General features: G+C 45.5%; 1 protein-coding gene across 1 annotated transcript; it reads right to left on the bottom strand.

Moving 5' to 3' along the window:
* Window positions 1-1300: 1300 nt before the first annotated feature.
* ZDHHC15 (zDHHC palmitoyltransferase 15) lies at window positions 1301-21720 on the bottom strand. Its single transcript, XM_086469811.1, has 11 exons — window positions 21603-21720; window positions 17854-17880; window positions 15464-15558; window positions 13759-13879; window positions 12865-12934; window positions 12524-12556; window positions 11324-11444; window positions 9881-10013; window positions 8604-8730; window positions 7042-7151; window positions 1301-1344 (listed from the first exon to the last, which is right to left on the bottom strand). Exons 1-11 carry the CDS (start codon window positions 21718-21720, stop codon window positions 1301-1303), a joined length of 999 nt encoding a protein of 332 aa, XP_086325937.1.
* Between the last annotated feature and the right edge of the window lie 2023 nt (window positions 21721-23743).

Genomic DNA, 23743 nt, shown 5'->3' with positions numbered 1-23743 from the left:
CACGATGTTTTCTCATCTTGAAGATCCTCTTGTTTTGTGCCCCTCCAAACCGAAGTCCGTGCCAAGAGAAGGGTTGCTGACTCCTGAGAGGGAAGCTGAAATTTAAATAAAGACGTGCAACTGTAAGCACCGACCCGATGAGCACCAGATGGCGTCTAATCCTGACTCGGAGCATCGTTTCAAAGCCCTGCAGGAGGACAGGGAAACCGCTGGTTTTTCACTCCCTCGGCAGCGGGGCAGCAGGCAGGCCTCTCTGACTGTCGACAGGAAAAACACTCGGGGGTTTTCTTCTCAGTGGAAGAAAATGGAATTGCATCTACAAGACGCAAGACGCCCGTTTATAAAAATCTCTGCCTGTCGGTGTGCAGAACTAGGCAGCGGATCACATTATCCAACACCCTCAGAAAAGAGAGGGGCAACTTCTATCTGACTATTCCACCTCCTGCAAGTGGGACAGCAGAGGATACTCCTTGAATCTTGGCCTGTTACACTCCACTGTGAAAATATTTCACGGAGGCCAAAGAGGACCCAGCCTGCAGCCTACTGCACCGGTACGTGCCGGGTATCTGCCTGCTGGTACCAAGGTCAGAGCAGGTTCTGGACCAGCCAACATGCTGGTGGTAGCGTCTTCGCCCAACCGCATCATCTGTGGTTGAACCCGAGTTTCTCCAGGGTGCAAAAAAGATGGATGAGAGAGTAGCAGCTGATGGGGGCATTACAAGTGACTTCCTAACTGCAACTTGGCTGGTCTCAGCTCCAGTTTCTTCTAAGACTGTATCTGCACCTTCCCACCCCTTTCGTGAACCACTGAACAGATTCCAACCTGGTCATTGTACAAGTTGGTGGCAAGAGTCGTTCCTGCCCCATGCACCAGCAGAGCTGCAGGGTTTGTATCCTCCCCTACAAACAGCGCTTTCGGCTTTCGTGTTAACTGCGTCAACCCCCAGCCCAGGGCTACTGGAGAGCCACTGTCTTCTTCTAGGTTCTGTTAAACCACGTCTTTCTGGACAAGATGGAGAAATACTGGTGAAATACTATCGAGCACAGAGGCACCAACACGATCCTCGGGTGAGAGGGTCTCTGCCCTTCGGCGGGCTGGGAGGCCTGGCTGGCGTGTCGCGCTCCTCGGCCTTTGGCGGGGGAGGTGGCTGCCCGAGCGCTGCGGGGCGTGCCACTGGTAGAGCCAAAACCTGCCCAGCATCGCCTACGATTTCCCTGCAGAGCGGGTTGTTTTGAAGGGAATGAAGAAAGAAATACTGACCTTTCTGAACAAGCTTGGTACTGCTGCGTTTTCAAACTGCTATGTCTCCCTTTCTATGGCAAGGGATGAAGCTTCACCGGAATCTACACAACGAAAAACAAAGCAGTTAGAGGGAGGGAAAGCGGATTTTCTCCTTGGGAATATATTTTTCATTAAGTAGGCGAGTGTGTTTTTAAGAATCGTTCCAAATAAAAACAAGACAACCACTTGTCGGAGATAACCGAACAGCAGTTTTTTAAACATCATTTTTCCATGAAGACACAAAGTTGCAGCCTGAATCCTGGAAAACTGAAAGCTGTGGAGGTCAGGCTGAAGCCGTATGTAAGCAGAAATTCCTAAGCCTACGCAGAGAGGTTGAGGCAGTTGGGTTTGTTTCACCTGATGAAGAGGAAGCTCGAGGTCAATCTAACAGCAGCCTACAGCTACGTGGAGGCTGTTTGAAATGACAGCTGGCCTGAAAGCGGCTCATACCTCCTATCCAAGGGAAACAGCATCCTGCTGATCGCAGGCAACCACAACATTTTGCTCCACTGTAGAGCTGGATCATTACAGTAACTAATACCCAAGAAACTCAAAGCAATTTATGGTATAAATCTATCTTCATCACCTGCCTGACAGGGAGGTTATCCTGCTGTGTTTCTACCCACCTGCAAAACACGGTGCAGAGAAACACACTGTCCTATGAAAAAAAAAAATTAAAAATCAGTGGCAGCTGTAGGAATAAGATCCAATTCTCAAATTCATCCTTCTAGAGTTGTTCCCATGCCTACCAAAAACGGGGTTTCAAATGTGTGTTGCTCTGTAGGCACCTTATGCTGAGCACTTTTGTGCTCTTCCATTTTAAGGTCCAGAGCTTGTTGTAATACACGATGGTCAAAAGGCAAGAATGGCATCGAGCAGTGCCAGAAACCAATTTGCCACAGAACTTCCTTTAATTTTCTCCAAATGAATTTTCTCTGGGAAGGTAAAGGAAGAAAAACAAAAAGCAAACACTACCCCCTTACTGCTCAATGACACAGAATAAATAAATTTGCCTAGACCTCCTGTTTCCTTATGGCGTATAAAAAGAAGCAGCGCTATTTCCACTATCGGGTTATTTACATATTTATTAGCACAGACATCCATTTTACTATGCAAAATCTAATCCATTTATTCAGATGGGAAGTTCCAGAGACCAGCCCTTTATCCTGCTTACCGCCAGGAAAGCACACGATCGGAATGTCAAAGGGAACTGACGAAAGGGTATGTAAGACCTGCTGGCTCTGGGACGTTAGTCTCACTGAAATTTCACCACTAACTTTTTATGGAATATCTTTTTTCATCTAATTGATTTAGCAGCTGCAGGTCTCGCCCACATACAAAACCATATTGGTTTCGCTAAATGTGTTTACCAACTAATTTAGTCGAACTGACGCAGATTCCTGCACAGGTACCTCTCTGTCGTTTCAAAACTGAGTACAGGGCAGTCATTGAGGCAGGGTTTAGCACTGCTTGAACTTAAATCTTCTTCTGTCAAACACAATTTAACCATTTACATCACGCCTCAAATCCAGAGATGCAAACCCAGCCTTTTGTCTCAGGTTACTGAGCTGGCCACCACACCGTTGTACTGCCTGAGCCACCTCTGCTCACTTCTGACATCAAAGTAGCTGTTTAAATTTCTTGACGGATAGAAATTCAATCCCTACAGTCACAACAGACGAATTCTCTACTCAAAGGACCGCTACGTGAAATTAGCTGGTATCTCAGGACACGAAGCTCCTTCAAATTAGACTCTGACCGATTTAAAATTCAAATCACATGCCTTCAGACACTTGAAGCTTCATCACACCAACAGATATCAACTTCCACCTATTAAGCCGGACACGCTGGTTTCTGCTGGAAAGATGTTACTTAGTACAGATGACAAATTTTTGAAGGTGAGAACAATTTAGGAAAGATTCGATTTATGTGGAAGCCTTTTGTACAAGTTTAAATGAAGCACATGAGTAAATGAATAGATCAACCTAAGAGATGAGATGTCGCCGTAAGCGTACAGAAATGGCTGTCCTGTCCTAGGCGCCACAAGACAAAGGGTGCAAGCGTTCACAGCACTGACACACCCACGACCAACCTGTCAAATCCATGCTGGAGGAGTTCTTTGAAAAAACGGATAACCTTATAAGCTGCCAGCATGGGATTTGGGGGAGCGCTCTGGCTCGACAGATTAAACAGATGCCTGTGAATCAGGGATGAGCATTAATAAATCTGAAAAAAAATTCAATTTCCATGAATTTGAAAGCAAGTGTTTCCGGTCTCTGTCTGAGAAATGAAACAAAAGGCTCCCCACAATATTTTTTTCTAACTACATGAAACAATAAAAGCCTTAGCGAGGCCAGGATTAAGAAAAAAAAAAAAAAAATCCAACCAGGAAGGGCACATTTAAACACCCACATCAGAGAAAAAAGGATGACCCTGTGGATAAGATGACCAAGAAGATGGCCTGTGCACTCCTGGGACCTAGAGGAAGCTATCTCATGCTTTCAGCTGGGCTTGTCCTCTCCTCATGGATCTCCTAGTCCCCTCAAAGCTCATCTCCCCCAATATCCACGTGTGAGCTGGTTTTGCAATTGTGCTTAAAAATGTCCTGCTTTGTGCAGCCACAGAATAACCAGGGTGGAAGCAAAAGACTGCAATAATGCAGTCGGGCACAATAACGTTACACTAAGAAACATTTCATGGAGCTCCTGATTTTATCCTTATTTCTGTGGTGTTTCTCTCTCTTCTGCACGAACCTGAAGGACTCAAGTGATGAGGAGACCCCTCGTCACTCGTGCTATGTAACACAAGTGCATAAACAGAGTGAAACTCCAGGAGGGAAGAGATCCCACTTAAATCCAAGAGGGCAGTTGCTCCCCTGATCGTGGTGCAGCTGGCGGTGCCATCTCCTAAGACTGCAGGACTGAAAAAATCTGAACTTTCATGCTCCTCAACTCCTGCTTGGCCTCATATCCAGGTAATAGGAGAAAGGACAAACCTGGTACCTTTTCTTATACAACTCCCCCAACATCCTTTGTATTAATCAAGATGATACACAGACACGTGTTATCTGTGCTGGCAGAATGGTTCAGTCAAGAGCTCAGAGAAAAATGCTCCACCAGATGGATTTATGCTGTATCACAAAGCTACTTACTCAAAAATGTTTTACGTGTGTTTTACAGTTGGACTCGATGATCTTAAAAGGTCCTTTTCTAACCTAAATGATTCTACGGTTACTGAATCGATCGTGACCCTACGTGGTGGTCATGGAGAGCCACAGAACTTGCAGGTTCAGGCAGCCCTACCTGTTGTGGAGCTCTGATGAAAGCTCTGCGCATCACTGCTCACGAACCTGGACCAGCAGCAGGGCCGAAAGCTGCACTACCACCGTCAGCCCTGCAGCATGGGCCCCAGAAGCGTCCAGGGAAGGGTGTCAGCCTCCTCCCCTCCCAACCACACGCGCTCCCCTCCAGTCCCCGCGTGGGATTTCACCTTGTAAAATTCAGATGTTCGGACAGAGAGCTGAGAGAAGGATTTGCCTGTTTGTAAGGAAAATAAAGGGAAGTGGATTTCCCCCAGCGTTTGCTCAGCAGCTGAATTCTGGTTTCACACCACTCACTTGTAGACCTACAAAGGACGCGCTCTCCTTATCCAGGGCATTCTTTTATGTGTAGTTCCCACCTTTACCTCACAGCCACTGCAAAAAAATTGAAACTTCCCCAACTGCAGACCAAGACTGACCTGCTAACGGCCAGCCATCGACTCGCAGCGTGGGTTCAGGCTGTTTGTTCACTTTCGGCTGTAACTTTGTATAGGCTCAGTTTGGCTTTTACATTACAGTAAGAGCTTCTAATTTTACCAATATTGCAGTTCTACAGCTTCTTGGAATAAGACTACAAACTATTTTTTCACTGAGAAAGACTAGTAGAATAGAATATTTCAGTTGGAAGGGGCCTACGATGATCATCTAGTCCAACTGCCTGTAAATGTCATTTATTTTATAAGCACTATAAATTGTAGGACTTCATATAAACTCCAGATTCAGATTCTGGGGTCTGATCTGGCCAAAAATCATCTCATTGTCAAACGTTTTTGTATTTGAGAACTAATTTTTTTTATTCAGAGAATTTATACTTTGTAAAAGTTGGAAGAAGTTCTGACTCATTCCTAAAGGAGTTTTTTTTAAGCATCATAATCCAAGTTATTTTTAAAGCCAATTTCTCTTACCTTATAACTGCCAAAAGGTACAGAGCAAACGGGGAAGAACAGCTAGTTTCCTAACACACAAATATGAACTAACTAAAGCAGTTAATCTGAAGAAAAGCTGAAATAAGCCTCTTCAGTTCTATTGACAAAATCCAGTATATTTTCCCAGCAGTACATGACGTGTGCCTTGGAAAAAACCACAGACTGTTTATTTTGCAGTGGAATAACTTGAACAAACAGCTGCAGGTAAGACCTTACCAGAGCCTGAACATCAAACACTGTGCTGGTAGGATTAAAGAGCTCATTGCACAGTATGGTGCACACGTATAAAAATGTTCCCATGAAAAGTTTCTGTTATCCCCTGCAACCAAGTCTTCCTCACAGGTTCCCAAACATACATCGAGCACGTATGACTGAAAATGTATACCCAGAAAGGGAACATCATCAGCAAAGTTTCTGAAAACTATTCTGAGGCAATAAAGAGCGCGACCGTGGAAATCATGTCTCTGACCAACAATGCAGTGACAGTTGGTTCTCTGAGTACACTTGCTCGATCCACTAATTACAGTAACCTGAGAATTAAGTAACACTTTCGCCATTCCTTAAAGAGAAGAGTGAGACTATCATATTGCTTTTCGAGGGAACCTGTGGAGGGCATCCTTGCTCCAGAGGAAAAAGAGAGCGCCCTTGCTGAACTTCCTGACAGGCACTTCTGAACCCTCGACGTGGTAACTGGGGTCTCCGACACGACGCCTGACACTCTGATACATGCTGTATTCTCTAAAGACCAAAGCTTGGAGGGCAATACGCACGGAAAAAAAAAATCAAGTTCAGAGAAATGTAACAGGAAAGAGCCATTAAGCTAATTTTGGATCCATCTAACAAAAATCACCAAAGAATGGATACACATATAAAGCCTTTTTCCTACTAGGGCATCAACACCATAAAAGGTATGTTTACACGTCAGAAACTGGTCAAATCTATTGTACAAATGCCCCAGTTCACCTAGAATTGCTGTCAGCACACACATTTCTCCCATGGAGAGCAGCACACAGCAAGGCAAGCATCAAAGCATCAAAACCAACCGCACTTCTTTACTCCTGCATAGAGCTGAACACACGAAGTATAAAGTAGCTTCCTAAACGTGCCGCTGCATTCAGGTGTTTGCATGCACGTTTTCACAAACTCACAGGGGATAAATGCACTTAAAAAAAAAAAAAAATCCTATTCTTTTCACTTTTACAGGCACAACTTTACGTCTCCAATAACTGTGCAGCAATATTTACATACAAATACACTCTGTGGAAATTTCAGTTTCTCTCTGCCACTTGTAACAATCCCTCAGCTCATTTACTTGCAAGCAAAAAGCTACTGAAAAAAACCCCAAAACCAAGCTGGCTCCAAAGTAAGGCTTGTTTTTAGTCTGTGTTCATGAGTCAAGTCAGAGCTGCCCAGTGACTTAGCCAACACAATTTTTTTATTTGATTAGCTCTCCTAATTCATCCATTAGCCGCTGTAGGTCAAGACATAACTCATTTCCTTTAGTGTTTCCTTACCGTGAGGTTCTTCATCTATTCCATCATCTTCCCACTGCTCTTCATTTGCTAGGAGAGGATTCTGAGCTTCACACAAAGCTCTCATTGGGAAAAAATGTCCATCGCCCTGGCTGCATGGGAAAAGGCAGAGAAAGACACCATAAAAAGCAGCAAGTGGCTCTGAAGGATGACAATTTCTACACATTTCATCTGCAAACAAAGTTTTCTGTTGCCTCTATTTCCAATGTTTACTTAAAATTCTTTTTAGGTTTTGATCAAATAGCGTGTGTATTTTTTGTGGCAGCTCAGGCTCCAAGTTTTACTAATGAGTAGTTTTGGCCCTCAATTCCTTCAAGCTCTTCAGAGAAGAAAAGTTCAAACCTCTAGCCTGGATTTACGCAGTTTTTAGCTGAACTTAAATGTCCCTAACTTGATCAAGCCATTTGGAAAAAAAACAAAACAAACCAAAAACAACAACAACAAAAAACCCAAACAAAAAATTAGCTTATGAACAGCTAGAAGTGAGGGGGGAACTAAGGAAAATATTTCTGTAGAAGGAGCAATTTATACCATAGGTTCTCCAGGGCAGAAAGCACACTTCTGTGCTTGAATGACACCCAACAGAAAATGGCCCCAACCTTAGTTAGAAGTTACTGGAAGATAAATGAAAGACCCACTTTCCTGTGGCCTAAAGCTGTATATGAAATGGGAAAAAAATGTAAAATAAATACACCCTGTGAAGATCTAAAGTCACAAAAGCTTTTTTTGCTTTACTGCTGCCCCGATAGAAATGCATACCCGGATCTCCAACAAGAGTTGAGATCTGTTCCAATTCACGTACTGCAAACCAACGAAGCTAAAACTAGATGTCCTAGCTTGGTCTGCGCCCTGCTGTGTCCCCCAACAGCCAGCAGCACAGACAGAGGACCTGTAAACTAGCTTTTGAGGTGCCTTTTGCCTCTGATGAGTTATCTTTACGTGGGGAAAACACCCTGAGTGCTCTCCCTGCGATGACTACACACACCGGTAACATGCCCCGGAGTAGCAGCTCAGTGCTGGCTGGCACTTCTGTGCTCTCTTCTCCCTTCAACTCTGCTGCAGCGTGGAAAACAGACAGCAGTGAGGATGCAACTGGGCCTTAAGACATCTACGTTGCTACTGGAAAAAGCTGGGAACTGCTGTGCCGGGGAGTTATTTTAAACTGTGCTCAGTTACTAAAGGAATTAAAATCCAGCGCACTTTTTTACTAGTGGTCTAAGTGCCAAACCAACACTTTCCCCTACATTAAAACCCATAAACTCTCTTTCAGGCTGAGTCTGACAGATGAAGAAAACGGCATCTTTGTGCCCCAGGAGTCCAGGAGGAGCTCAAACACCCTGTGCAGCACGTTCAGCCCTCAGAAGCTTTTCCCTTCCAGGCTCCTGGTGAACAGCATTAACGCAGAGGGTGTTTGCTGGTGCATTTACAACGACGCACAACAGCAGGCGGCCAAGCCACACGGTAACAGACGTAGCACATGAGGCTGTAGCAGACATTGAGCAGTCAGTTAATTGTATCAGCTTTTAACGCTGATTATTACTCACCTAGAGGCAATGGGTAGCAACCAGAGCTTTTTTTCTTCTCCAAACACTTGCTGAAGATTCTTTACAAAGCCAAGATTGAATCCATTTTTGTCTGGTCCATTTTGAAACACTGGAGCTGAGAAAGCCTCTACACACAGACGCAATTTCCGTTAAAAAAAATGAAAAGCAATGTCAAATACTCTGAAACAGGAATATGCACGTTGTAGCCATCTAACAGATCATGAACCAGCATTGCAAAGAGACACAGTTTGAAAATAATATTTTTTTCATTTTGCAAGCCTGTAAAGACTTCAAACTAAAGGCAGGAATTTGGTCTTGCGACTGAGCCAGAGGGAACAGTCAAATCGCACTGCACATGGTTTGTTTAATCTGGAGAATAGAGTTAAAAGATCTTTGCGTGGGACTTGTCGAAATTCAGTGGGTAGAAACTTCTAAGTAAAAAAATCTGCAGAATTGAGTAGGTTGGTCTTCCGGGCGTATTTCAGACGTGGCACTGGAGATTTAAATTCCCCCATTCATTAATGGTATAGCGAACAAGCATTAGGAACAAATATATGCAAATAGACCCTCTGTTATGCTGAGACACAAAATTAAGAAAGAGAGGAGAGAAGAACCTAGAGTGCACTAGTATCATTTAATCCACCTTCTAAGCTGAAGCAGAGGTCTGATGTTTTGGGATAGATGAGCTTCAGTGCCCCATGAAATGAGCTTTAAACTTAATAACTACACAAAATCGGAATACTTGCTCAGACTCTTGATAGCGTGTGTTTTGTTATAAAACTTTATGCAGAAAGCTTTAAAAATTGAACATTTATCTGAGGAATGACAAAGAAATCACTCGACAAAATCATACTGTTTGAGATTCTCATTTCATTGGTTTTACAGCCGTAACTTCTTTGCCTTTGTCACTGGACACTGTTTTTCCCAACCCTGCTAAGCTGTCTTAGGAGCTCCAGCATACGAGCATAAAGAACCATTATTCCTGAAAAGCTGCACTCATTTCACAGCAAATGTAGTTATACATATGCATAACATTTTTATAATTGGACTTTTACACTTTAAGGCTCTCGTTTCCCTAACAAAGCTTTTGTCACATCAGCTAATACACGCAGCTCATTTGATGTGACAAATTTCTGCAGCATTGTGCCAAGATCTTAAATCTTCCTCCCCTCACAGGCCAGCGGAAATGTATAGAAGATAAGACAAATGTCTTTTTTTTTTTTTGCTTTTTTTCTTCTTACAGCACTAGTTAAAGCAGCAAGACACAAGAGCCTTACCTAAAGTAGATCTGTTTCGACTAACGAGCCAACAATGGTAGCCAAAAAGAAACATAAGGCTTACGAAGAACATGACCGCCACAAAGAGGAGGAAAAGGACATGAAATTTGGAGCGTCCGTTAGTCAGTTCACCCTGGAAGGAAAAGCAACACAGAGCAAGTGATGGGAACAAATAAAAGCTGGAAATTCTTTGTTCCTAGAGAGAAGACAGACATCCTCTAAAACTCCTGTTTGGAGTTCTCAAACTGGTGTACCCAACCATCCCACCTGACTATGGAAAGCAAGAAGAGACAAAGAAATGGTCTGGTTCAGGTCCCCCCCTGCAACCAAAGCAGGAGCAGTGGGGTTTGCTACTGACTGTCGGATGTCAGAGAGCCAGTGCAACCGCAGCGTCCCACCTGGGCACAAGAAACGGGCCCTGCGCCCACAGGGCCATCAGGAGGCACAAGCTCCTGAAGCCCTGGTCACGTTCTGCTGAGTTTCCTGCGCAGATGCTAAAATTCTGCACCTCTTGCAACGCAAGGCATGCCGAGGAAACCTGGCCTCCCCAGCTAGAGCAATCGGGCAGCGCTGGAGCTGAGCACAGATGGTCTGGAAAAGTTTAAAAGCCAAGCGGGGTCTTACAAGCAGAAGAAACACCGGTTTCTTCTACAGCAGGAGAGTCAAGGGCCAGAGATCCTCATCAGCGCACATCTGCAGGTAGGTGTGGGGACCTCGAAGCAAAAAACATCCCTTCTCGGCCTTTGCGCATCCCACATATGGAGCCACAGAGCTCAGGTCTCTGCGCCTGCCTCGGCACGAGCAACGATTCCTGCCAGCGTCCCACGAGCACCTCCGGAGGCCCTTTACGTAAGCGATTAGCCATTAGACCGTCCGAAATGGAATAAACCGAGGCACAGCAAGGATAAGTTCCTTGAACACAGTCATAGAGTCAGCAGCAGAGGGGCCATAAAAAACCTAGAGACAAAGGGCCAATCTCTTCCTGGACCTGTCAGCGGGCATTGCTTGCCCAGGAGTGGCAATGGGTGACTGAGTAAGCAGCGTGCTTTATTTCAGTCGACTTTTAAATGGAGACAGGAGTCATGTGGGGATTAGAAAATGAACGAGGTGCTTTGAGATTGTTCGGTAAATACGTACAGATCAGTGCCAGGATGTCACACTTCGATACCAAAGATTCTGAGATACATTCGTGCAAGCACAAGAACAGCGAAAAGATGTCACTTCTTTGGCAGAAGCTAAAGCTACAGTTTGAAATCTCTTTATTTGCTTCTCGCTTTGTGCGTTTCAGACACATAATGGGAGTTATACTCAAAAAAGGGCACAGGAAAATCGTCACAGAAGAAATGCAGACCCTCCGCTGACTGAACACAAAGAAGTAACAGAAGTGACTAAACCCCACCAGACTCACAGGAGATGAAAAAGTAACCAGATTTCACAACTTACTGTCCAATACTTAATGAAATACTTGAAGACTGTTGCAGCAATATACAAGCAATACAACAAAGAATAGGCTAAGAACAGCAGAAAGAATTTGTAGTTAGAAAATCCAATGCAGTTATTCACCCTGGAGAAGAAAAGCAAAGTTGAAATCAGGAGATGTACAGCACACGGTTGTGACACAGTAAGCACTACCAGTTTTTTGGTTGTATTAAGCCTCCCGATTATCCAACACAAATTTCGACAATAAATGGCTCCCCTTAGTGGCCAGACTGAACTGTAACTGAAGTCTCTGCTTTTCAGTAGAAGACTTCATGCTACACCAACTAAAAGGACAGTACATATTTTTGGAATCTGTTTTAAAGTTGTTACCACCGGTAACTTTGTCACTGTGACAGGCTCGAATTACTCACATCTGTTTCCTCTCTGCAAAGGTAATCAGACCTGGGATTTCTGTGTTACTTTATTCCTTTTCAAAACTTGGGAGCCAGATTTGCCACTGCTTCTTTGGTTACATGCAAACCAAATAAACCCAAATTTGATTATAATTCTCCATGCACACACAACTCTGAAAAGGAACAAGGGAACACAGAAAAGAATAGTAGGTGTTTGTCTCAAAACTCAGGTTTGAAAAATCCTCTACAATTTAGGATACCAGGGAGGTTCAGGTGGGGAAACATTTCTGTTGCTTCTGATCCCCGAAATATTCCTTTTTTTAAAAAAAAAGAGGTTAAGAAATTTAGTGGCAGCAATTCTCGAAAAGTATAAAGCTCAATTCATCCCCGTACCATTCTACACAAACTGTCTCTGACCATGCACGGGTGGCAGGCATCATTTCAGAAACTATCTGCGTGCACGTATTATTATTGAAAGCAACCACCAACTGCGTGCTGAAATGATGCAATACCCCAAATTAAAGGCCCTTTAAAATCTGAATAACAGTCAAAGAGTGAATTAGCAGTTGGGTTTTAAATTATAGTGATATAACAGCTTTTTTACATGTAGTTGATGGAACAAACAGGAATGATCTGTCTTTCAAAATACCAAACATTGCAGCCCATTTCCAAGAGTAATTATTTTATAAGTTTCCCAGCATAAAGAGCTGCATGGTCTCGAGTGAAGGCGGCACACAGACACTTTTCGGTGGAAGAAATGCACTGAAACAGCCTCTTTTCAGAAAGCTACAAAGCAGGATCTAGGACCTACCATGGACAGTGATGATCCATTTTTAGCACGCATCTGCAGAAGGACAAGAAAGGAAAATGGAGGCTCAGTGAATGGCGACCGGCTCCGTCTCACTAGATGGCAGCTTTCCAGCTGCTTTACCCTGCCGCACTGGGAGCTGTGGGAGCTGCAAACGCTCCAGGGCCACAACAGCAGGAGGGGAAATGCTGATGCTGTCGCCCGCCAGCAGGCACTGGTGCCTGCAGCCGGAGCAGAGGGGCTGGGGCACCTTTGTGGGGAGAAAGGCCCGCGAAGGACGGGCCCCTCCACAAAACCGAGGGGCGGCTGCGTTCGCTTCGGTGACAAACAATGCGGGGACTTACACAGCACAGACGGAGCAGTGGTGACAACGGTCAGGTTTTATCAGCTGGCATCGGTCACAGAATCGGATCCCTGCAATTAAAGACATATTAATGCTGGCTGATAGAACAGGGCTCTTTTTTCACGTGTTGGCTAATATTCCCCTCATTTCCCAACCATTCACACGCCTTCCTCTAGCCCCTCCAAAGATGAGAGCGGTTGCAGCTCATTTTTGCTGCCAGGCCATAATCAGGTGAGCAATGCTCGTCATTCTGCTGGAGCCTTGCAGAAGTGGGGAACAGCCCTCGCTGCAGAGCACACAACCAGCTTCAAAGTGGTAAAACCAACTGGCACGCTTCCCTCTGGCTTCCTCGTTTACTGGGACTTGACACAGGTTCCCTTTTGGTAATGGCCCATAGAGCAGTTCTGTACTTCAGAACTCTTTGCCTTCTCTGACAGAAGGGAACAGGTCAGAGCTTCCGACATGAACACGGGTTTCTTTGACGTTTTGGAAGGAGTGCAGCGTGCATTGAGCCACAGAACAAGGTCTGGAAATCCGCTCGCAGAATTGCGTCCTGCATCTCTGAGCTGGACCCCATTGGAAGTAAAAACGGCTACAGATTTTGCCGTTCTGTTACTAAACACAGACAGTGTAAGTCAGCTTTTGACCTGCAGATACAAAGGGTAACAGATTGCTTCTCAAAGGCAGCACCTGGTACTCCACTGAAGATGAACAGAAGCGTTCCAGGCTTTTTTTGTTTTCCCAAACATAAAACCTGAGAGAAAATGGATTAAAACTATTCACACAAGAGTAACTCAGCGCACGCAGTGGCATTAGGAACGCCCTGTTGGTCGGCATATCCTACTTCAGCGTGCTTGATTAGATTTAGGGAAACAAAGCTCCCTGCTCAGCTGACCTCCGCTCCCCGTTCTCGTGTACACCGGCAACTTCCTTGCGATTTCGGCGAGGATTTGCCTCTGCACCTCTGGCCTTTCTTCATTTTCATAGCGTTCTTGGTCAGCGTAGGACATATGGTACTGGAAGCAGAAGTCATGACAGGAGCAGTTACCCATGGGTAGCAGAGACAGTATTTTAAATACAGGCAAGTTTGGAAACGTTTTTACCTCCCGCTTCTTCTAATGAGATTAATCTAACGTGAAAAATGTTTGTTAAGAAGACAAAGAGAGATAATAAGTGCTGCACAGCTGGAATCAGTACATCAGTAGGAAATGCAGCAGCGAAATTAAGGATCACAAAACAACATACTAGAACTGTTACTACTGCTGCCTTAGATTACTATTTTTCACAAATAACACTACTAACCATGATAAGGACACTTTAAGCACTTCCCTTGTGAGCAAGAACCTGACCCCAGCCACAGTTTTCTATTTCTAAAACTGGGATTAGTCGTTATTTATAAATTTTCATTCTTAGGAATGTAATTAGGATCAGATTAGAGCCATGCATATTTGGAGAGCCACACAAACATCATCCTTGTTCTACTGCTCCAAACATAGCGTTTTATTAGTATTTCGTAAAGAGGTAATACAACATGCAAAGAAAAATAAATCTACCAATTCAAGGAACATGGAAAAGCAAGTATTTGGTAGAAAAAAAACCTGAAACAAATGTCTGCCTCTCACTGTCCTCTGCTCCAACCACTAAATCATACTCTTATCTTAAAATAAGCCACCTACGTTAAAAAAAACAATACCAAACCCTCAACTAAAACATTACTCAGGAAACAATCTACTTTTGTCACAGTAAACCCCAGTTTCTCTCGCCACAGTACATTGTTACCTTTATCTTCCAGATGCTGCTGACTGGGGAAGCAGCAGGACTGGAGCTACTGGAGCTACACGTACACCCAGCACCAAAACAAAAGCCGTATGCGATGTGCATGGCACAGTCCTCACTGCCACAGACATGAGACACCAGAACCTCGGCATGTTTAAAAGGAGAATGATTCTTCTGTCCCTCACTATCACAAGGGAGAGTCTGACAAACGAAGCAAACTTAACCACTACAAAGAGCCGTACTCCAGCTGGCAAAGGGCTCCCAGCAGAGCAGGCAATGCTGGGCTTTGGTGGGACACTGAGTGTTCACCTACTCACCACAACAATGTGGCTCAAGAGGCCAAGAACCCCTCACTACCATTACAAAGGCACCCGTCTCCACCTGCACTGTAACATCCTCCGTGAAGAGCGAAAAGCAAAACCAAAGGTCGTTACTCAGGAGAGCCCAGCAAGGCTACACTGAGGAAGGTCCTCAGGATTTGGCTTGCAAATTGTTACGTGCTTAGAGATCAACAACACTATAAATATGGAAGTTAATAATCACCAATCCTGTTCTCAACATGAAAATTCCTGTTGGCTCCTGGAACCCCTGAAAAGGCAGCGTTAACAGTTAACACCATCTATGACTTAAACCGTGCTCCTTGCGGAGCGAAAGGATTCTCAGAACAGTACGTCACTCCATTTTTATGGACAACTCCCAGTCACTTTCCACCTCGTCAGGAAATCCCCTCAGCTGTCCAGATCAACCAGACTGAAGGATTTTTGAGTTCTCTTTAGCATCCCTGCTTTCGTTCTGCAATGAATGAAAAGTGCTTGGACTCTTACCTTTTTGCCTGGCTGCACTGGGAGAGTAAAAATGGACTTCCAGTACGTCCACACAAAGAGCACAAAGAGAATATGGAATATTATAAGATAGGCCACTAAAAAACAAAACAAAACAAAACAAAAAACAGAAGCAGAACAATGACTTCTTAAGCAAAAGTTTCATTCATGATGGGCATAATTCCAATCTTTCACAACAATGCCCCAAAAAAATAAAGGAAAAAAGAAAGATTTACAGTACCAACCAGTATTACAATACAGCTAAACCTCATGGCCAAAGGGTCAGTAGCATTTCGGAGATCTGTGGCTGCAGTTAGGGGTTACCTATCTCACAAGCCTCCCCTTCTCCACCCAATCCGATTCCACGGGTGAGGAGGACCACCGCTGTAAGAGACATCACCCCCAGGGCAGGTGACAACACTGTCTCACTGGGAATGACAGGATTCCCATCTCCTCCCCACGTCCTAGGCACAGGCAAAGCAGAACTGTTGGTGCTGAGCACCATACAGGCTGATACTGCAACCCTCCAGCATCTCCAAATTTTGGGTTCAGTTGCTACTAAACACACTTGGAATCACAGCACCACATTATCAGTGTACTGTCCATGTGGGCAATGCGTTCTTCACCACTTCGAGAGAAGTCACATGCTTTAGCAGAGCTTTACATCACCAGAAAGAAAAATAAAATCAAATCTCCTATTAAACATCTTTTAGATTTACAACAGTTGGTAAAACAGATCAGGAAAACATCTCTCAAATGGAGCAAAGCAGGTCTTGTGATTACTGAGAAAGAATTGTAATCCATTGGACACAACGTTGTCACATGAAATCCAGCATGCATCTGAGTAATTTATTTCGAAAGGCAAACCTTACTGCAAAGCCTTTGGGCATAAGCAGGCATACTGTGGTTCAGAAAGCCAAAGGACAGCGATCCTTCAGCTGCACAACCATTTGATTGTTAGTTCTTTAACATTCTGCTCACTAAGACGTTATCAGACAGTTACAAGGCAGCTTTATTTGAACACACCATTTAATCGTAACAACCACCTCATTCTTCCTGTTTCATTTAAACTTCAAATTCCGGCAAACTAAGATTAAACTAACTAGTGGAAAAAGAAGTCCAAAATCCAAACACCTCCTAACTTCTCAGGCAAGGAAACGACTGTGAAAATTTAGTTGGTAAAAAGGCCAAACCCAGCGGTGATACTTTCTAATGAGATGGCAAACGATCTGATACACCTCACAGGAATGTGGTGGGCTGTGTGACTGACCTGTAAATCAACAATAGTACATTATTATGCTCCTAAGCTTGTTTGAGATGTGATCCTTATACCACGTGCAGGTGGAGCTCAGTCGTTTTTAAATGAATAGGTAAGGAGATAAATCTTGCAACAGGTTTAATTTTGTTGATAAAGCAGTACAGCAGCATGTTAGAGGAAGCTGACCTGGAGATGCACTAACAGATTAGGCAACTAATAACTTTCTTCCGCTGAATAACCACTAACTCCATGCTTTATTCTATAGTTTCTCCGCAACAGCTACACCTACTTCTCTCCTGCATAACCCTTAAGGAGAAGTGCAGGTAAGGGGCTGCCTGTATTAGCCTGATGCCTCCGAAGCACCTCCAGGAAAGAGGAGGAATACCAAAGTGGCCACTAACCCCTTATCCTTAGAACATGACTGTGGCCTCCACCAGTGGAAACAGTCTCATCAACTGATCCTGCTGCTCTGCCCGACCCATTCAGCGACCTCACGACGCTGCATCTGGGACCTCAGAGCAACGTCTGTCAGCCTGTACTACCAAAGGAACTGAGAAGTGTTTGAGCCAAATAAGAACGAGGCAGAAACCTTTGCTCTAACTCATCTGTGGTGGTAACTGAAAGTTACCGTGTTACCACTCAATACCTGGTTAGTGGTCAACAGAACCAAGCAAAAAATGGTTTGCAAAGGCCCCCCTAAAAAAAACAGCTTTCACTGAAAGATCAAACAAAACAGTGGGAAAAAAAAATAGGTGGGCCCCAGAACAGAAGCAGTCTTTTCTGTTTAGCTTGTAAAATCAGCTCTGAAAACATAGGACAGAGGGAGAAAAGGTGCGCGGGTGTCCATACACAGATAACATCCACAGGTTTTTCTGAAACGGTGAAAGGGATCAAAGCCTTTTCGTGTTCTTCTGCTTATACTGCAACTGAACAGGGGCATTTCCCAACGCATCCAACAGTTACAGCATGTCTAACAATGCATGCTGTACACTCCGTGAGTGTGCAATTACAGGAAGGAAACACTGAAAGAGCATCTAAGTTTGAAAAACTGACAGTATTTTTGCTATTTTAACTAGAACATTTGTGACTTTTCACGCGAGGACTAAATGTCGAATCGTAAACTGAACGCACATACCTTTTTCCACGGGGTTGCTCAGAGTCACTGAAAAAGAAAAAAGCATGTGTCTACAAATAGGATTCCCAGAAAAGTTTGTGACAAATAACGCTTCTATTTGAAAAAAAAGGTTCAAATTGAAGACAAAAAGGTTCAAATTCCACAGACAAAAAGAGAGCCCACAGTTTAGCATCAAAAGCATCCACAACAATTCCCTGTTTACTCACACAAATGACACCCACAACAAGATGTTCAATAGCTGTTACTTACGCTGTGTTTTCCCTTGTTATAAAATATACTTTGTATATTTGTACATCAGAAATACACCAAAAATAGTCCACTGGCGACAGCACTGTGACAAAATTACCGGGGCTCCTCTAGCCACTGTCCAGGCAGCATCTCTATGCATGTACCTAGAAGCACGCACTTGTAGCCTGCTTTGTACTAGTCTCTAGGTGGTCTCGATCCTCCACAGTAAGCAGTGCCCCAACGCGTTTCTGCATCAGCTTAAATAAAAAGATGACAAATTGTCTCAGCTTTGGCCTAGTCAGCAACCAAGGCCACGCTGCAATGGCTCAATTATTCTTACACTTCCTGCTGGCAGAGTTTTTACAACCCCTCCTTACTTTACCACACTCACAGGAGCAGCCCCTACCAACAGAACCACTTAGAGCAACCAGCAAAGGGTACGTTGCTCAATGTCTACTTCTGCTGATTATTTTTAAATCCACCCGTTATTTTACGAGCTGTCATCCAAGTTTAACAGAAAAGATAAAGACATCTTCCTTTAGCCGAAAATGGAGCAGTTCTATGGTATCTTAACAGAATACTGCTTGAAAGACAAAGATTGTTCATGGGGTGGGAGCCCCTCGCATCGCGTCCACAGCCTTGGATCTCGTGGTTGCAGCTGAACTGTGTTGCTCCTTAGAGGAACAGAGGAATGAGAGGAAACCAGTGGCCACAGAGCATCTCCCAGTGGTGCAGCAGTCTTACAAAAGCAAGATCATACTGTTGGAAGACTCAAAGATTTGAGAGATCGCATATACTAGCAGTGACCCTTCAGTAACCCTGTCAGGCTGTACAGAAAAAGCAGTGACTGAGGGCCTGGAGCCTTTTACTTCTAGCCAACAGCCAGCGCCTGGAAGGAGACTCTACTCTTCAAGACTCACTCTGTCGTCTTACTCGAATAACAAAGTTGGAAAAGGTAAATCAGAGTAGGAACCAAGCTTTTACTAATGAAAGTAGTTTTTCTTAAAACCCTGCTGACAAACAAGTCTGATCTGCAAGCTCTACGACAACACAACAACGTAGATGGAAAAAAAGAGACCAAGTGTTTCCTGGGTCTCTGCACCTGCCATTTCAGATGAACTGTCAGGAAACCCTTAGTTTTTCCTTCCATTTGCTGCAAATCAAACTGTGAAGAGTACAGCAGCTTTTCACAAATACTGCTTGGTTCCCTCCTGAACTACGTTGCACTTGCAGGACGGCCTTTCTAAGGGTTTTACTTGAGAAAAAAGCAAACTCCTAAATAAAAATTACATTAAAAAGGTCCCTGAAGAGAACGCTGGGTCCTTGTTCTCACAGTGGCAGCAACCACCAACCAGACATGAAATCAAGGCCTCCTCTGGAGGAGAACTTGTTGGCCATATCAGTCACTGAAAGTTTCAGACCCAGTATGGTGAGATACCTCCAGGACATCGCCCCCATGCTACCTTCAATCCTCAGCAGTCTGCATGACTAAAGATGAGAATCAAGAAGCCAAACAGAGCATCTGCTATTCACACGCCTGAAACAGCTGAAATGGCAATAAACCTGGGGAAAAAAAGGAGTCAACACATAAAGCCTTGCTACGTTAGAAATCTGGAAGAGAGAGATAATGTCCTGAGAGCTGGTGTTCAAGTAACTGCGTATACCAGCAGTTAATGTTCAAATCCTAAAATAATTAATCTAGTCATTTCAACTTCTGTATGGATAACCTCCTCCACACAGAAATAAAATACACGAGAGAGAAAGATGGGGCAAGAAAAATAGACGGGTGTGGGCAAAGGAGTGATTCTAAGCAGGGAGATGAGCTCCTGCCAGCTTAACCAGCATTTACAGAATAACGCAGGCCCCATCCAAACCCCACTTAAATTAGCAGAGTCTTTTCTAATAGCTGCACTAAGACTTAGAACTAACCAGTATTAAATATTACCAAATTTGCACAGCACTGCAAACAAAGCATATTTTATAAGACTAACAGCATTGCAAGAAAATACTGTAAAGTTTTTGTCACACAGTCTACTCAACAGTTAGGTGCACCTTGGAGACACCGTTGCACGTGAATCCTCGAAACAGCCCGCAGTCCCAGAGATAGACTAAAACACCATGAAGTGTTTGGGGGTTTTGCCTAGCTGCCACTTAAAACAGATCAAAGAAGCTGCATTTCATTTTAGCCTCCATCGAGACAAAACAATAGGTCTTACTGCATTAGCAACCCGAACAAAATCTGACTGAAATCTGCTGTGCAGTACCAGAAGGCAGCTCTTTTCACAGAAGCGTCTCAAGAACGGTCCGAGACCTCTGGCTTCCTTCCTCTGGCTTACCCCGTCCTGAAGAGAAAGACCCGTGTGCTCCTCTTCACAATTTCTAAAGGCCAAGCTACCAGCTTTCCTCTCCACCTCCACCAGACCTAGCAATCCTTTCTTCTAGTAACGGGTTTTCGTACACACACTAAACCAGAATGTAATAAACACAAGAAAACTTGCAACTTCCTAAATAAATTGCTACATTAAACTATACAATTCCTAGTCAGGACCAAAAATTTCCATTCTGAAATTTAGTGGTTTTCACACTGCTGTGACAAGTTATTTGACTCATGAGTGGGATTCAACCTAACCTATTTTTTTTTTCCTTTCCAGAATGTTAAAAAACGACTGCAACGCGGGGGCACGTACTGATTTTTGTTACCGCTTAAACCAGAAATCACATCTGAACGTTATCATGCGGCAACAGATGGACTTCCACAAAACAAAACCATAGGTCTTACTGCATTAGCAACCCGAAGGAAATCTGATTTAAACCTTCCTTTCACTGCGGGTACAAATCCCCCAGCCTCCACCACCCTCACGTCCCCTGGCTGACAGGGGGACGTGCAAAACACGGACTCATGACCAAGTCAAAGAACCCGCGACACCCAGCCAGCCCAGCTAGGATACAAACCTTATGGAAAACCAGGCCAGCACCCCATAAAAATCCCACTAATTAATCCCACCACCGGCTTGACTGGTAACGAAGTGGTTCTTCACGTCCGCCTGGTCGCTCCTGGTCGCTCCTGGAGCAGCTCAGGCAGGAGGAGGGCACGGGCAGGCACCTGCCCGCTGAAGAGCCCCGCTCGGGCTCCAGCCTCGACAGGGCCGGGCACGGGCAGCACCTGAGCGAGGGGACACCCCCAGCACCCGCAGAGAGGAGGGGAGAGAGGAGAAGCGGCCGCAGAATTCCTCCACCCTCCGGGGGTGTGCGGGGGTTCCCATGCCCTGCGGGCACCGGGCCCGCCGGAGCCACCCGGCCCACCCGAACTCCTGCCTTCGGGACCCCTAGAGGGCAACACCGGGAGGGCAAGGCTGCCCCCGGGAAAGGCGGGCTCCCGCGGGGAGCGCCGGCCCGCAGAGCCCGGGGCCGTGCCGGTGCTGAGGGCAGGGCAGGACAGGGCCCCGCTCCCCTCCCCCCCCCGCCCCGCAGCCTCCCGCCCCCCCCCCCCCCCCCCCCCCAGCCCAACCGGGGGCGCTCACCCAGACACAGCTCGCAGACGTAGGCGTAGTAGGACCAGAGGACGACGAGGGCGATGATGAGGACGGGCAGCCAGGCGAACGCCCGCTGGCAGCACCGCAGCCCCCGCGACAGAGCCATCTTTTTCCCCTCAGCCCGGCCGCATCGGCCATCGGCTGCGCGGGGCTGAGCGATGGGAGGCGGGGAGGGGAGGGGAGGCGGGGGGGGGGGTGGGGGGGGAGGCGCTCGGAGCTCGGCTGAGCGGCCTGGCGGGGAAAGGCGGGGCGGGGGCGCGGCGCTGCGGCGCCCCCTGGCGGGGCGGGCAGAGGGGCGCGGGCACCGGCGGGCCCGGCGCGGTGGAGGCCCGGCGGGGTTCGGCCCTCCCGTGGGCTCCCCCCAGCGCCGGTCTGACCCGCGGCAGGTAGCCGGCCAAGCCAGGCTGCGGCAGAACTCGGGGTTCGGCACTTCTGAACCCATTTACGCCCTCCCTGTGGGATCCCGGTGCGGCCTCCAGGAGGTGATGGCCAAGTCACCTTGTCCCCTCGCCACCACCGGCTGGTTCAGCGGGACCAGCTGCTGTTCTGAGACGGGTCTGGCTACGTGACATGGATTGAAGATGCTCCTCCAACGCCCAGTTCCGTAGGCGCCAGCCACGACACGTCAGTACTGGCCCGAACTGGAGCACTCAGGCCTGGACACCCAGTACAGTGTCCTTGTCTCTGCTAGAAGCACCCCACAGAGAGCCCACAGGAGCCTTTTCTTCCACGGTAGCATCCCCGTGGCAGTTCACCCATCTAACATACTCGGATGTCTTTCCTCTGCTTTCCCTCTGACTGACGAATCTTGACACTAAAAGCTCGTTTTATCGGTAATCATGCCACTTTGTACTGCGTTCCGTTAAGCTTATCTTGTTTTTCTCGTAGGACAATCCTGTCCTCTGCACTGACAACGCCAGCTTTGCACTGCTCTCCAATTTCCTAGGCACAAACCGGGTTACTAGTGAATATACAGGGGAAGATCAGATTCAAGACAACCTGTGGAACAAAACGAGTATCCGACAGCCAGATAAGATGGCATTTAGTGTAAAAAAGGAAAGAAAAAGAAAAAAAAAAAAAGACCACTCCACTCCCCCGCCTGCTCCACACCCCACTTTGAATTCCTGTAGGAATCCCCCTTATTTCCACATTCAATAATGTCTTTTGAGTTATGGCTTCAGTTAATTAAATCCACTATATTGCCTCTGTTAAGGAAATTAAGTTTTCTCATCAAGAGGGCGATTTATCTCGCAGAATGTACTTCTGATAAAACCCTGGTGTAATGTACCCCACTTTCCAGTCACCTCTTTGTTCATCATTTTTTTCTCCTCAGAATTTTTTCTAGAACTTTCCTGGTTGTTGGTTTCAAACTTGCAGCCTGTACTGCCTCGGGCAACTTTTATCTCTTTTTTTTTTTTTTTGCCATCTCCTGCCCAAATTTCTGAATTCAGACATCGCCTACAAAACCTTAGACCGCACTTGTAGTTCCACATTTAGTTCTTTCAGTATTTAAAGGTGCAGATGATCCACAACCTCATTTCCTTACAAAATTTCTTCAGTAATGGGGCGACAGCTGTTTTAACCTCTTCTCTACCCTGCTCACAGTCTGTATGGTCACTGTTCTCCTCTTCTTCAGGCCACTAAACTCTTTTTTTAATAGAAAACCTGAACTTTTTGGCACTTGTTTTCATTTTCTGTGTGTGGTCCAGCTTAACCAAGTTTTTGGATAGCCCCAGCTGTAGCAAAAGTGCTTTGCAGATACCAAGATGTACGTTGGCCTGAGCTGCATGTAACCCTAAACACGAAATCTCGGACATCTGACTGAGATTGTGAATACACAGTCTATGTGTTTTATTTATATATATATATATATATGTAGCTGATGGAATGGGAAATGCCCCCTTCAGGGAGGGGATTCAGGACACGTGCGCTCGCTGTTTTGAGGATTTGGAAGAGGAAGATGCCTATGCCCACTTGCTTTCTCCTCCTTCCCACACTGTACAGAGCTGAGAAGGCAACATTTTCCCCAGCAATACGTTTTACAAACAGTAAGATTTAAAAAATCATTCTTGTGACCTAAATCACTACCTGAAGGAACTCACAGAACCTCCTCTCCTAAAATCTCAGAT

The sequence above is a fragment of the Leptosomus discolor genome, chromosome 9, assembly GCF_034619465.1.
Source record: "Leptosomus discolor isolate bLepDis1 chromosome 9, bLepDis1.hap2, whole genome shotgun sequence".
NCBI classification, from domain to species: Eukaryota; Metazoa; Chordata; class Aves; order Leptosomiformes; family Leptosomidae; genus Leptosomus; species Leptosomus discolor.
Note: the sequence above shows the minus strand (reverse complement) of the source record. Positions and strands in the feature narration are given on the sequence as shown.